The sequence below is a fragment of the Rhinopithecus bieti genome, unplaced genomic scaffold (assembly GCF_001698545.2).
Source record: "Rhinopithecus bieti isolate Rb0 unplaced genomic scaffold, ASM169854v2 scaffold_33652, whole genome shotgun sequence".
Taxonomy (NCBI): domain Eukaryota; kingdom Metazoa; phylum Chordata; class Mammalia; order Primates; family Cercopithecidae; genus Rhinopithecus; species Rhinopithecus bieti.
This window is the reverse complement of record NW_016814761.1, coordinates 5,599,612-5,615,361: the sequence shown is the minus strand read 5'-3', so window position 1 is coordinate 5,615,361 and position 15,750 is coordinate 5,599,612. Positions and strand designations below refer to the sequence as shown.

Genomic DNA, 15,750 nt, shown 5'->3' with positions numbered 1-15,750 from the left:
CATTAGGGACATGGATGCACATAAATAGGCATCTACAATTTTAAAAACAGCAACTGACATTCACCCTTTTGTAAGAGAGGCGATAGGGAGCAGTGGAGACTGGGTACCAGCTATCCCTCTGCAGCCACTCAGAGAGGCCACATGTGTGTGGGGCCCAGAGTGGCCAGGCCTGCCGATTCTCAAGAGAAGCCAGATTTGGGGAGTTTTTCTTCACCCGCATCTTCTGATACTCAAAAACATGTTGGCAATGAATGCACATTTTAACACACGGATAAACACCATGCCGGGGAGTAAGACCCACGTGGAGGCCGCATCTGGACCTCTGGTGTGTGGCTCTGGTCTTCAGCCTGGAAAATAGAACAAACGCTGAACTGCTTGTCCGGACAACGGCAGGAGGGTCTGGAAATCACAAGGGCTGGGACCTGTGAGGAGCAGCGCTTTATTTCGGGCAATAGGGGAAGAATGGGCAGCCTGTCCAAGTATCAGGCTGGGATTCCAACAACAGACATCAGGTGACCTGAGTGTGCTCTTCAAAGTGGAAAGGCGTCCAAAATGTTGCTCCACGCTACACGGCCGAGTGCTGCTCCATGCTCGGCGAGGCGCCTTCGCCAGGCCTGCTGGGGGCCGTCCACATCCACAGCCGCGCTCCAGCAGCTGCTCCCAACTGCCCCAGTCATTTGCACTGGACAGTGTCAGCTCTGGGGCCGGCACTGCTTTAAAGTTTTGGGTGTGCACCTCCTGCCCTTTTTCTCTCTGTGCTGCCTCTATTTTATTGGGATGACTAAATCTTTCAACTATGTTAGCAGTAAACACAGCTAATTTACCCCCTGCCTCTTTGAAACAGCTGCTGACAGCTGCACTGTAATTCAATCAAGGACCTTTGTAGTGGAGCCTCTACCAAATTCACATGTGTTGTTTGGTTCCATCTCTCCTGCCCAGAGCCCCACACAGCTGCACCAAATATTGACGAGCGCCCACTTCCCCCCAAGGCCTGAATGCTAAACAGTGCGTTCACGGTGGAGGCGAAGGCAGGGAGCTCTCAGCAGTGTGAGAGAAATTCAGTGTCCAGGAACTGAGAGAAAAACACAACACACACACACAGACACAGGCCAAAGAACCAGAACCAAACGTCTCCTTTTATTGCAAAGTCAAACCCTTTTTATTTTGTCTATTTATACAGAATTTTCACTAAAGACTGTTCGACGCAACAGCCATGAGTACATTGGTCCAACCATTAATAAATAGTCTTAAATAAGAAAACAAACAGGTTGAAGGAAAGCAAGCTCGCCATCCTGAACGAGGGATTAAGGGGTGGGGGGTTCAAAAGAGCTTTGGATGGAAATAAATAATCTCTTTGCTTTGTAACAACTATTTACAGGTTTAAATGTACAAATGATGCTAACCAGAGGCTGGTTGGGTCAGTAAGTGGTGAGAAAACCTGCACCAAGAGGGATCACACAAGAAACCCCAGCTCTGCCAGCAAATGAAACCAAACCTAACAAAAAATACTTCTCCCCAGTGACTACAGAGTGGAGGCTGCAGCCCAAGCTACTAAAGAAGAAAAACATCAAGGAAAATAAAAACAGAGCCCCGGTGTTTCCAGGAACCGTCTGAGTCAAGACAGAGAAACAGTCCCCCACAAGACCGGGTTCCACATGGCCACAGTCTCGGATCACCTTGCTTCCTTTATAGATGTGGAAAACGTTTGTAGACAGTGTAGCCCTCCCTCAGGCCTTGTGTTTGTGGCTGTAGGCTGACTGTGTACTATTTATGGGACTCACCAGCCAAGGCAAGGCGGGCTTACACCAAGAGCCATGTCAGAAATGCCACCTCCAAATCAAGACACTTGGTTAGGATGTTACCCTCAATAAGGCTTCTGTTTGCAATGTGAGTCCAGCACATCCTGCACCCATCAGACCTCCTATTATGCCATCTCCCCCTTACTTCAAGGAGCAAATCTGTTTGCAGAGACTTCTGATCAGGGTCTGCAAATGAAGAGACAGCCACGGGTACCCCTGCCAGGGCCCAGCCTTGGAATACTGCTGCAGACAAAGACCAGAGGGTCCACTGGGAGGATGTGCAGTACCCCCGCTCACCCCACTCCTGTGGAGAACTAGGCTTCATTGGTGCTTCCTTTTTTTTTTTTCTTTTGAGATGGAGTCTCACTTTGTCACCGAAGCTGGAGTGCAGTGGGGTGATCTCCGCTCACTGCAACCTCTGCCTCCTGGGTTCAAGCGATTCTCCTACCTCAGCCTCCAGAGTAGCTGGGATTACAGGCACGCGCCACCATGCCCAGCTAATTTTTGTATTTTTAGTAGAGATGGGGTTTCCCCATGTTGGCCAGGCTGGTCTTGAACTCCTGACCTCAAATGATCCACCCATCTCAGCCTCCCAAAGTGCTGGGATTACAGGCGTGAGCTACCGCGCCCGGCCCATTGGTGCTTCTTAACAACAGGGTCGAGTTGCAAGTTCCATCCTACGTGCTGTCCTTGTACCCTCTGCAATTTCACATGGATTTACTACCACTGGGGCGAGCTGAAAAGCCAATTCCAAATGTCTGTGGGTGTTTCACATACCTAGTTTCATTTCTGCCACTGCAAATCCAGCTGAAAACAGAACATATTTTTCCTCCAAAGGTCAACACACAACTCTCCTCCGAGCAGACATTTGCTCTTTCCCCTCCCACTAGATCTTGGATTTGGGCAAACCTCGGTAAACACTGGACCTCTGCAGGCCTCAGAATGAAACCTGTAGGGAATCCCCACCCTCCACATGACATAGCTTCTGTTTATGCATCAGGATAAACCGAGAAATGGGGATAAATTGTTTAGGAAAATATATCTGTAACATCCTAACCATTTTAATTCATTCGTTTTATTGTGACATTTATTACAGGAACTTCCGGGTCAATTTTCCTTTCACACAGACACCAATGTGCCCACCCCTTGCCACGCCCCCTTCCTCCCACGGCTGGGTGGCCTGGCTGGCGGGCCCTCATAATTACCTCTGGAAACGAGTCCATGCATGGCTGAGGCTTCCCAGCCAATGACCTGGCCCGACCATTTTTCTTTATGCGTGTTTTTTTTTCCCTGCTAGGTTTTGCCTGCACAGCTTGTAGAATCTTGTTCATTGGATGAAAAATTGGTCAAAAGCCATATGCTGCTCACGTTTCCTAATACTCTTACACCTTTAAAGTTGGGGATAGGGAGGGAAAGGTCTCACAAAAGGCAGTTGGTCTGCTGGTTCCTGGCCAAGGCGAGCAATGGAGGATCCAGAAAAACTTGGCCCCAAAGGGTCTGAATTCCCGGAGGGGCTAGTGGCAGCCACAGGCCCGGACCACCATGTTTCTGTATTTCTTCAGGATGACATTGGAGCTGTCATCGAAGTAGAGGACGGAGATGGCATTGAGCTGTGTGGGCGCACAGCAGGGCTTGGGCACCGTTTCCGGGTTGATGAAGTGGACCTGAAACACATACCAAAACATGGGCAGTGGTGGAGAAGTGGTGAGTCCCTCTAACTGGCCTCCACATTTTTATAAAGAAACATCCTGTCTGGGCATAATGAATGACCGCAGGTGACACTCCCCAAGCCAAGCACTCCCTGTTCTAAGCACTTTACCCGGACAACTCAGTTCTGGAATTATCCCTGTTTTGCAGACAAGGGAACCAAAGCATAGAGGTTTTCACACTATGCAGTTGGGAAGGAAGGGGCCAGATCTGACATTCAGGACCAGGTAATTCTCTGTTGGGGAACTGCCCTGTGCACTGTAGAATGCTGAATAGTGTCCTTGACTTGGAACCACCAGAAGTGCTCCATCTTGCTCATGGGCTTCTCTGCACCTTACAGAGGATGTGGGCCAGGTACACACAAACTCAAATGCCTATAGGTGCCACATGAGTGGCAAAGTAGACCAGGGGTAAGACAATAGGGAATAGTGGGGATTAAGGCAAACTAAGGGAAGAGGCCGCCACTCAACCTAAGCTGACGGCAGCCGACCGAGCTCAGTATTAGCAGATCTGGCACGTGTCCAAGACAGGCCAGAGATTCCACTGTCCTGTTGTTTTTAATGTGAAACTTCTGGGTTTCCAGCAACTGCAGGTGCCAGGCAAGAGCGTCAATGACTGGCACTCTGTTCCCAGTGTCCAGGCTGTGACCGCTGACATAGGCTAGCATGCTTTTACACATTTTATGATGGACAATTTCAAACTCTTACACATCCATACCCTTCCCTACCTGCTCCACCTTGAATGATTTTAAAGTAAATTCCAGCCATCAGCTCATTTCCTCTAGAAGCATTTCATCAGAACTCTCTAGAAGACAGTCGCCCCCTTTTAAACATGACCACAATCGCATCATTTCACAGTCCCTGGAGAATTCACTTTGATCCCGCAGATCTCTGGTGAAATACTGATGGAAGTAGGTGCACACAGGACGATGGCACTCCTGTTCCATGGGCCATGAAGGCAGTGGTTGAGAAGGATAGAGATGTGTCCCTGGCGGCTGGGCAGACATGCCTGGCACCTTCTAGGGCATACTGGCACAGCATAGCACATCCAGGCCAAGGAACACGTTGGGGAGGACTCTTCCCTTTCCAGCCTAAGGACCTTCAATCCCAAGTCGGGCTTTGGAGTTTACAATTGAGGAGGGGAGAGAGGGCTTTGGAAAATCAATGCTTAAAAAAGCAAAGAAACAAAACCCTTGCCCTCAAAGAGCAGAACCAAATGAAAGGGATAGATGAGATTTTCTCCAGGATTTAATACACAGGACAGGGGCAAGAAAAGGGGGCAGATTACTAAATGAAAGGAGGGAGTAGTCCCAGTAGTGAGCTCTCTATCACTAGAAGCATTCAAGGCAGGGTGGATGATCAGTTGGCGGGAAAGGTTCAGATGATGTTCATGGCAGGGAGCTACATAACCAAGGTCCTTGAACCTTGGATTCTAAGCAAAAGAACACAATCCCTACAGCTCTTATCACTATGGTGGCTGTTGGCAGAGCAGGAATAACATCTACTGAGTGTCGCCACGTGCTGGGCAGGTTCATCTCACTATCACACAGAATCTTCCCAGTGACCCCACTGAAATTTAACTCGAAATGGCCCCGTGGGTCCCCACTCATCTCTCCATCCCATTATTCCGCTGGCCAGCTTCTGATTAGTCTGCCCCTCGCTGAAATTTCTCATCTGTTTACCTGCTTCCTGTACAGGAAAATGAAGCAGGGCCCAGTGCCCTGTTAGGCACAGTAACCAGCACCCACAATACTACAAGCATCCTCAAAGGAGCCCATAAAACTTTTAGTTACTTTTAAAATTAGGAGAAATAAATGAACTTCAGGGTCAAAGATTATACTCCTCTTTATATCAAACCAGTCATAAAATACAATTTTTGCTTTTTTTTTTTTTTTTTTTTTTTTTTAATGGGGCAAGGAGCCCCTGGAAGTCATGACATGGCAATGGGCTGATGTCTACTCAGGCCCCAGCTTGGAGGCAGCAGGATCTGGTGGCCCCACAGCCTGCCCGGCCCAGGTAACCACACCCCAAGATGGAGTGACACCCACCAGTGTCTGCACGATGGCGTGGTTGGTGGCGTTCATGTAGGAGTTCAGAGGGAAGGCACACTCCCCCTCACAGTAGTAGGCGGCGTAGCCTTCAGGCGCGATGATCCAGTCCTGAAGAGGAGAAGAGAGTGCGGGAAACCATGCGGAAGGCCTGAGCCACATCATCCCAACCCCCATGCTGGCCAGAAGCCACCACGCCAGGCTCGCGACCTGAGGTTGAAGGCTCAGATCATGCCTTCTGAGCAGCAGGGGGCCCAGCAGGGGCAGGAAAAATGGGTGGCCTCTCATGGTCCCACAAGAATGGAAAGGAGGACCATTCTATAGTCTTGGCCTACAGTCCAAGCTACTTGGGAGACTGAGTGGGAAGACAGCTCAAAGCTGCAGTGAGCTATCATCACACCACTGCACCCCAGCCTGGGTGACAGAGCAAGACCCCATTTCTAAAAAAAAACAAAAACAAAAACAAAAAACCATAAAATAAACATGAAGGAAAACCCCACAGAGCTTGGCTGATCGTAAAATGGACATCCATGGCTGTGTCTTCTGGACAGAAGGTGGCACAGCAAGGAGCCTCTGGTGTGAGGCAATCATCAGCTCTACCCGCCACTAGGTGGTCATACACTGGCAGTTCACCTTAAACCAACCTCCATGCCTTGGTGTGCCCAACTGCCAGAGAGGCTAATAACTCCTAATGGCATCACCCATGCTGGCTCAGGATGAGAATTCAGTGACAGTGTAGACAGGTATGTACACTGGTCAGGAAGGGATCCATGTGCCATACCTGCCTCTAGGGTCTGCATGGCACAGAAACGTTGCCCAATAATCAATACACTCCTCAGTGAGGCTTAAGCGCATGGAATCTTCCAGCAGAGGCCCCTGGAATTTGGGTTCTGTCCCAGCAGCGGGTGGATGTGGTCGTCAGTCCCGAGGGCAGGCTCACAGGAGGGCTCAGAGCTGGCTGTGTGTGTGCACGCCCTGCGTGTGTCGGGGCATAATCCCCAGGGAAGATACTGGACTCTCCCACTGAACTACAAGCTCCCTGAGGGTAGAATACCACCAGTTGCCCTGACCTCATGACAATACCCTCTCCAGGGATATTTGAGCCCCACGGGGCAGATACATTGCAACGTTCAATGCTGCGTCTCCAATCCGATACCAGAACAGGGCCCAGAATGCTGCAGAAGCTGCACGATTGCTGAATGAGAATCACACCAGCGCTCACAGCAGACACATGGTGGATCACATGACCCTCACTCCTCTCCTAGGATTCATCCCCTGCCTTTTGCCTCACTCCATGCAGATGGCTCCAGAGGGGGCAGCCATGTGCCAGTAACATGACCACGTCCCTAAACAGTTGACTGGTCCAGAAACAATGGCCTGAACCAAGTTGGGGAGATCCGTCCCTCCCATGGGAATGGGAATGGGATGAGGACAGAGGGCAGAGGGGGAGATGGCTCCCCAGGTATCTGGATTCAAACACACAGCCCGGCATCATCTTGAGAAGCAGCCAGCCAATGGATGGGAATGAGGCGCATGCACAGAATGGGGTTCAGAGTTCAAAGTGTTTGGGTTCCTGGTTCGAGTTCAAGTCTCAAACACATTTCTGCTCTTGGATTTCATGAGGCCTCCTTGTATCCTTAGCCCAAGTTCCCTTCTGTAGCGAGGCCACTTGATACTGGAGTCTTAACTGGCAGAGATGAGAAACAGGACTGAGCACAGACCCGCTGCCTTGTGGGAGCCCACGCCAGAGGCCCCATGCCCAAGACAGACCCAGCCAGCCCCTTACCTGCCAGCCCAGGTCTCGGAAGCTGACATACAGCTCGTGCTTCTTACAGGCCTGCCTCTGGTCACTGCTGCTGTTCTCTGCGTTGACAAGGAAGTGAAGAAGCAGAGCCCAGTGAGGAGAAGGAAACACACACACATCCAAAGTTCCCTCCATCTTAGGCGCTGATGTGCACAGCAACCACGCACAGATGGCTGAGGGGTAAATTTCCTGATCCAAAAGCCAGTCCAAGGGTCTAACTGCCTTAAAACTCATTTCTACCCCCAGCAAACGCCCTACTAAGGCAGATGCCAGTGCCCCCATTCCTCTCTCACGCAGTCTTATCCCATAATACTTTCTGGATCCTTCTGCGGACACTGGTTTCTTTTATACACGTGTGTTGTTTAAATGCTGACATCTGCCTGGATTCCATAAGGGAATCAAACCCCATCCACCTCCCACAGTGACACTGCAGGGGCCCTGCTCAGAGATCTGCTTACGAACGACCTCGACGTGTGAGGCCCCAACACACTCATCCCTCTGCAGGGGCAAGAGGATGCGGGGACCAGGCCTGGGACAGGCCCCCATCACCACCACCAGCAAGAAGCAATGAGATGGCAAAGAGTCAAAACCTGATGACCTTTCAGAAAAAACACTCCTGAGGTTTCTTTGAGCAGTGAAAATTACACACTGGGATTTTCCAGAACTATGTAAGTTTGTAAGCATTTGGGTCAGGGCCTGAGCACTTGTAAACACTGCCGAAGTTTCTGTCCGTCTCTCTCTCTCACACACACTGCAACCTTCCTTCCACCCCATGGCAGAGGGATTGCTTTTTTCTTAGTCATGACCTGTCTCTCCTCCACCTACAACTTCCCAGGGGCTCTCTGTCATACTCAGAGCAGGGCCCAGTGTGCTCTGACAACTGATTGATCAAACACCAAGCTCACTCCCACCGCAGGGCCTTTGCGTGCGCCGTTTCCTCGACCTGCAATGCCCCTTCCTGCAATCTTTGTTGTGTCTGGCTCAAGCCTTGGTTCCAATGTCACCTCCTCAAAGAGGTTTTGTAAAGTCACTATCGGATCCCCATCAGTGCACATCCTGTCCAGGAGTCAGGAAGTGGTTCAGGGAAGGGCAAGTGACCCGGCACAAACTAAAAGAGATTGGGACTTCCGCAAACAGTTCCCCCGTTCCTAAGAAAGACCCACGGGGAGACATTCATTCTCTTCCTCCTACTGCCCGGGAGCTAAAAATAATGAAGCCCCACTGGCTGTCCCCATAGCCACCTGCAGCTACGGCCTTGAAAGGAAGCAGCACTGAAGATGGTGGGGTGGGGGCAGAAGGACCCGGGGCTTGGAGGACACTGTTGAGCTCCTGAATCCACCAACCCTAATGTCCACCCAACCCCGGCTCTGTGGGCTGATGAATTTTGTACTGGTTGAAGCACATTTGACTTGGGTTTCTGATATCTGCAGCCAACCTTCAACTCATCCCAACTGGCCGCCCTGTGAAGGCTCATCCCACATAGAAAATGGTGGTCAGCTTGAGCTCAGGTGTCGCCCTTAGAGGTGTAGACCCTGGAGCACAGTCAGCCTCTGAGTGGAGTCTAACCTGTGAGTCAAGACCAGGTCCTGGGGACTGCTCCAGCTATGGAGTCCAACCCCAGCTCTCCTAGATCTTGGACTCCTGGTTTGCAAAATGAAGAGAGCTCCTGGGGTAACCTTGAGTGTTCATGTCAGTTTCATATTTTATTCTTCTTGTAGCCCACTTGTTAGGGAAATTTAAAACTACACACATTCTCCATTCACACACACACACACCTGTTAACTATTTGAACGCATGGCTGTTTCCTCCACACCCACTACATGCCATTAGGGTATATATCAAAGAGTGGAACATCACTCAGTTTTTGACTTTTCTCTGATTCATGAGAATTCTATCTGCATGATTTCTAGGATAATGAAAAATGGTAAGATAAGAAGGGCATCGCTGAACTCCCTTCCCTGAGCCTCACTTTCCTCATCTGTAAAATGGGTGGGACAGGAGTGGTGCAGTAAGCTAGCCTCCCATGGACCACACACTGCAAATTAGGACACCTCCTCAGACACAGACTGGACATTCTGTTGGTCCTGGAAATCTTCAGTGTGCAGCCGCCTTAGCTACCCCATGACTGAGAACAATTCTGGAACGAAATGGGCTAGAGACAGCGAGCGAGAGCGGAAAGCAGAAAGAAGAAGAAAGAAGAGTGTTGAGGAGGAAGGAGGCAGGAGAGGGGAGAACAGCATGGAGAGTACAGAAGGAATCAGGAACCCGCCTTCAAGGCTCAGGCTGAGACAGGAGCACCATGCTCCCTGCTGGGGACTGAAAAGCAGGCTGCTTTTGTTTTCATCAGCAATTTTTTTTTTTTTTTTTTTTGAGACAGAGTCTTGCTCTGTTGACCAGGCTGGAGTACAGTGGTGCAATCTTGGCTCACTGCAACCTCTGCCTCCTGGATTCAAGCGATTCTCCTGCCTCAGCCTCCCAAGTAGCTGGGACTATAGGCAGTCATCACCATGCCTGGCTAATTTTTGTATATTTAGTAGAGACGGGGTTTCACCATGTTGGCCAGGCTGGTCACAAACTCCTGACCTCAGGTGATCCGCCCGCCTTGGCCTCCCAAAATGCCATTTTTGAATGTATCTATTTATACAGATATAAAATTTATCTATAGTTCAGAAAAGCAATGTGGAAAGATATGCACACCAATGAGGAAATGACATTTAATTGATTATAACCAAATCACGTGTGTTTAGACCTGGTCCTGAGGAGACACTCGAGACTCTGTGAAGTGACCTCTGTGAAGGCTGGGGCGGGGCAGGTGGCCTCCAGGCTGTGGGGTGGAAGCGCTTGTGCCTGCGTGCCTGGTGGAGTCACTCATTCATTCAGCCATTGCTAGGGGCTGCTTCCTAGTGTACAGGCTTGAGATGAGTCCCGGGTGTAAGACAGCAAAGGCCTGCCACTCAGGGGCTTTTCCAGAACGAGAGGCGGGTCACAGATAAGTGAGTGCACATGACTTACAAGGAGATGAGGGCTACAGAGGAAAACAAGGCAGGAGAGGCTGCAGCGAGTGGGCATGCTGCAGGGGTGCCAGCAGGCGCTCTCCTGAGGAGGTGAGTGCGGATAAGAACCAAGAGGAAGTGAGATAGGAGGGTGGGGAGGCATCCGAGGGCGAGGCATTCCTGGATGAGGATGCCGAGCAGCGGGGTGAGGCGCCCTCCATGCCTGAGGCCATAGGAGCAGCATCGGACAGAGGATCCGAAGCAGGCACGGAGCCCCACAAGGAATGAGAAAGCTGGGGCCTGGGTCAGCAGACTGTGTGGGCAGAGGGAAGATCAGCGTGGCTGGAACCAGCCCCCAAGGCTCAATGCTGCAAGGGGCTGCTCAGAGTGGATGGAGGCAGCCAGGGAGAGCCCGGAGGCCCCTGGTCCCCACCCTCAGTGGGTGAGTAGCAGGGCTGGGAGAGAGAGAACCAGCTCTGGGGCAGCAGGGACCTCCCCAGGGCCGGGGTGTCCTCAACATGAGAAGGTCAAGGTCAAGGAACCATCAGGGAAGAGCCCAAACAGCTGGACTCTACAGCCTGCCCTCGAGAACACACAGACGCCAAGCAGAAACCTAAGATGGCCTCCGTGGCTGCGGCAATGTCCAGGGCCACAGGTAGCCACGCCCCTCCACGACTCTACTCCCTCTTCCTTATGGGGAGGCAGAAGGCAGGGCAGAGGAGAAGGAACATCCCCTCAGCTCAAGGAAGTGTCGGGTGAAGCTGCTAGCTGGAGCCAGGGACATTGCTGACTCCTTGGTGTCCTGAGTCAAGGAGGATTCTGCAGCTGCGTGAAGGCTCTGTCAGAAGGAAGTCCCATGATCTATTAGCAATGTCTGTCATGAGCACAGGAGGGGCCATGATCTATTAGCAATGTCTGTCATGAGCACAGGAGGGGCAAGGAGTGGCCTGAGTGCTACTTTCCCCAACCCTGTCTTAAAGCAAAACCACGACATTTGGCATGACTTAGTTCAAACCCAAGGCCAAACAGACCAAGGCTGAGCACAGCTCATGAAGCTAGTTGTGGTGTGCGAGTGAGGTGTGGGCACTGGCCCTGCCACCAAGAATCCCAGACCCTGCTCTGTACTTCCAGGGCTCTTTGATGATGGCTGTCCCAGCAGAAAGTGGCCGGAGCTCCGGTGTATCCTTAGGACTTATCAGCAGGAAAGCAAGGAAAGGAAACAAAAGAGAGCCTCCCAGCTCCTGTCCCTCCAAGCCTGCCCCACCCGCCCCAAAGCAACAGAACGTGAGCAGGAGACAGCCCAGATGCCAGCACCGTGGATTCATCCACCTCCTCAACCCCCTGCCTGGGCCGCAGACAAGTCAGGACTGGTGCTCAGGCTCAGCTCCCGCCCCCACGGGTCATCTGGTAAAGGCGGCTGCTTACCAGGGAGCTGGGTCCAAACGTGGGTGGGGAGAAGGAAGTGCAGGGACCCAGTTTCTCAACCCCAAACCGCACCATCTGAAGAGCACGTGAAGCCCCGGGGAAGGGGGCTGGTGGGCAGCAAAGCGAGCTCCGCGTGGGGTAGCGTGCCAGAGCATGTGCCCCCGCCCCGGCACACACAAGGCTGCCGAGATTCAACTTGTGTGGCCCCAGGGCAGGGCTCCAGCCCATCACAGGGGTGGGGGGACGGAGGGGAACGAGCGATTCGAAGGGGCAGGCACACAGGCATACATACTCATACTGACACTCAGGGACTCTGGCCTAAGCCTAGGGTGGGGCCCGGGCCTCGGTATTTTTTATTTTTACTTTTTCTTAACTTCCAGGCAGGTTTTAGAAGAACTTCAAACAGGGCCACGAGCGATCCGCGGGAAGGAGGCAGGTTCCCAGCAATGAATTTCTGCCACGGGAAACAGTGAGAGCCCCGTCCTAGGAGCTGTGTAAATGGAGACTTGGTGGGGCTTTGATGAGGAGGTGGTGGGGAAAATCTGATTGAATTCTAAACCTGCGAGGCCTAGTTCCTCTCCTGCTCGTTACCCAGGTGCATGCACCCGATGGAGCTCCAAGACACGGAAGTCTTCGCCGGGATGGAGTTTGCTGCACTTCCTGCCTGGATGATCTGTAAAAATCCTCTAGGGAGTCTCCAGGCTCCGAGCACCCCCTCGGCACCCACCCCGTTCCTCACCTTTCTTAGAGCAGCCAGAATGATCTTATCACCTGCACCGCACACCCCAGCTTGAATCTCTGCAAAGACTTCTGAACATGCTTGGCATGAAGTTCAAATTCAAGGCTCCCAAGAGAAGGCCTGACTCACCACCCTCACTCCCCTCCCCTGCTTCAGCCCCCACAGCCTCCTCCCCGCTCCCCAAAGCTTCCAGGAAACCCCACAGCACAGGCCTCTGCCCCTGCAGGTCCCACAGCCCAGAGCAACCTCTCTGGACCAGCCTGGCCTCATGGGCACCCACTGGGCCCAGAGCTCTCAGCTCACTCACCACAAAATCTTGTCTGCACCCCTTGGGATGGGCTGGGTTCCCTGGGCACCACCCTGACTCTGGGCCTGTTACTATGTATGGATGTGAATGGCAACCCCCTCCTTCCTGTCCTAAATTAACACCCCTAAGGGCAGCCTTTGTGTGGGTGTTCAGCATTGAACCCCAGCCTTCAAGAGTCCAGCATAAAAGAGACTTCAAATACAAATGAAGGAATTCAGTTGGTTTTTGATTTGGGAGACCACAGACCCCTTTGAGACACCTGGAAAAATGGATCCACCTGCCAGAAAAGAAAATACACAGAATCCCTATGCACACTCTGGGCCACACAGACGCACTGAGGTCCACCTGGGGGCCCCAGGACATCTGCCAGGGGTCAGGAAGCCTTGTCTGAAAAAGGCCACCAACCCTGCTGACCTGCCTTCTCCCTTGAAAAGTAAAATGAACACAAATTTCAAGCTAGGCTAGGTGAGGAGGAAGAAGCTATTGGCACTAGAGGGTTAGTTTGGGGGTGGGGCTGCTGCTGTCCTCTCGCCAGGACCTTTCTCGATAGCCCCCTGCTCCCCTTGGGTGCTTCCTGGGACCAACCGCAGGCCCCAGAGCTGATAAGCAGGTAATAGCTTCCCACATAGCGGCAGGGCACGTTTGCACCTCAGACCTTTTTCTGCCTTATGATCAACCTGGAGCCAAGAAGGCTTCAACTCCTCCTGAGCCGGCCACCAGACGGCTGTGTCCCAGCTCCTTAGCTGGATGAAAGAAGCACTCTGAGGAGGCCGGGAGCAGTAACTTGCCTGTAATCTCAGTACTTTGGGAGGCAAAAGTGGGAGGATAGCTTGAGCCTAAGAGCTCAAGACCAGCCTAGGCAATATAGGGAGGCCCCGTCTCTACAAAAAATAGCCAGTTGTGGCATCCATCTATAGTCCCAACTACCTGGGAGGCTCAGGCAGGAGGATTGCTCGAGCCCAGGAGGTCAAGACTGCAGTAAGCCATGCTCATACCACTGCACTCTAGCCTGGGCAATGGCGTGAGACCCTGTCTCTAAAAAAAAAAAGAAAAAAGAAAGAAAGAAAGAAAAAGAAAATCACTTTGCCAACAAAGATGTATTCTTTCCTATCGCTGCTTTAACAAATTACCAAACAAATTATCAAAACAATACAAACAGATTACAGCTCTGTGGCTCTGAAGTCCAACACCAGTTTCAGCAGGTAAATGCCAGTGTGGGCAAGATGGGCTCCTTCTGGGGGCTCTAGGGGAGGATCCCTTCCTTGCCTTGTGCAGCTTCTCTAGGCCACCCGCATCATGGGGCTGGTGGCCCCGCTCATCTCCACCCCTCTGTCCTCTGTTCTCACATGGCTCCAACCACAGCTTGCAAAGGCTCTCTCCTATAAGGACTGATAGGGCCACCCTGCTACACAGAGCCCGCGTATTGGAAGGCCAGCTGATTAGCACCTGTGATTCCAAGGGCAGCCTTAACTCCCCTTCGCCCTGGAGGGTGACACGTTCACGGGTTCCAGAGATTAAGACACTGGCATCTTGGAAAGGCTGTTGCCCTGCTCATTGCAAATGGCTTCCTGAAGAGCCAGAGAAACAGCACCCCCAGGCAGCAGCTCCCCTGGCTGGCGGGATGGGATTGGGGATAGGGAGCAAACTGGGTTCCTTGGATCTGGGGGGGTGTCACCCCTCCAGTCCACTGGAAAATGGTTTGTTGTGAGGTTCATTGATTCGAAGCTTTGGTTTTGGTCTGGGAGGAGTCCAGATGCATCTTCTGGTAGACTTGACACTGCATGTGCAGGGGACGTGAGCCAGGCAAGGGGTGTGGGAGGAATGTCCACAGACGCCCACAGTGCCAGTAGGGCTGGTCCAGGCCAGTCCACCCCTAAAGCCCAAAACCAGAATGCACCTTCTTGGGACCCCAGCACCCGCAGGCCACCAGAGGCTGTCAATGTCGGTTCCCCAATCAGCCTATGGGGAAAGGGATTGCACCCCAGCCACAGCCCCAGTGCCCGGGACAAAGCCAGGCTCCTGTGGGGGCCCCACAAATGCCTGGTGACTTGTCAGAAAGCACTCAGTGGGATTGCTGGGGACACTGAAGTTCGTCCAGGCCAGGCAGATGGCCCTGGCAACGTCCGACAGGGAAGAGGGCCTGGGGCAAGGGACAACCCGGACCCCAGAGACCCAATCCCAGGGCTGCCACTTACCTACACCGTGCCCTTAGACAAACCACTTACCCTCTTCGAGCCTCAGTTTTCCTCTCTGTGAAGTGGGAGGCCATCTACCTCAGAGCCTCAAGAACCACACAACATGATGGGCTAAAAGCTGTCTGCTCTAGAGGACCTGCAGAGTGCGACCCCCTGGAAGTCTCCTTCGCACAATGCGTTAACTGTACTTATATTTACTGTTAATGTTTGATTTGCTTGCAATGAAAATATTAGCTTTAATTTTTAAAAAATTTATTGTAAAGAAACATTTCAAACAAACTGAAAAGTATTGCAAATCATATATTCTTTTTTTGTTGTTGTTTTTGAGACAGAGTCTCGCTCTGTCGCCCAGGCTGGAGTGCAGTGGCGCAATCTTGGCTCACTGCACGCTCCGCCTCCCAGGTTCATGCCATTCTCCTGCCTCAGACTCCTGAGTAGCACAAATCATATATTATTTAAACACCTACCACCTGGCCAGGTGCAGTGGCTCACGCCTATAATCCCAGCACTTTGGGAGGCCAAGGCAGGTGGATCACTTGAGGTCAGGAGTTTGAGACCAGCCTGGCCGACATGGTGAACCCTGTCTCTACTAAAAATACAAAAATTAGCTGGACACAGTGGCACACACCTGTAGTCCCAGCTACTCGGGAGGCTGAGACTGGAGAATCACTTGAACCTGGGAGGCAGAAGTTGCAGTAAGCTGAGATCGCACCACTGTACTCCAGCCTGGGTGA

General features: G+C 52.0%; 1 protein-coding gene across 1 annotated transcript in view; it reads right to left on the bottom strand.

Annotated features, from left to right (window-relative positions):
- Positions 1 to 1,117: 1,117 nt before the first annotated feature.
- The window catches only part of BMP7 (bone morphogenetic protein 7), a 101,814-nt gene continuing 87,181 nt past the window's right edge, over positions 1,118 to 15,750 (bottom strand). The window contains exons 5-7 of the mRNA XM_017852137.1: positions 7,340 to 7,416; positions 5,554 to 5,664; positions 1,118 to 3,463 (exon numbers count right to left, since the gene is read on the bottom strand). Of these exons, the coding sequence (XP_017707626.1) occupies positions 3,314 to 3,463; positions 5,554 to 5,664; positions 7,340 to 7,416 (338 nt within the window). The 3' untranslated portion in view covers positions 1,118 to 3,313. The remainder of the gene's footprint in view (positions 3,464 to 5,553; positions 5,665 to 7,339; positions 7,417 to 15,750) is intronic.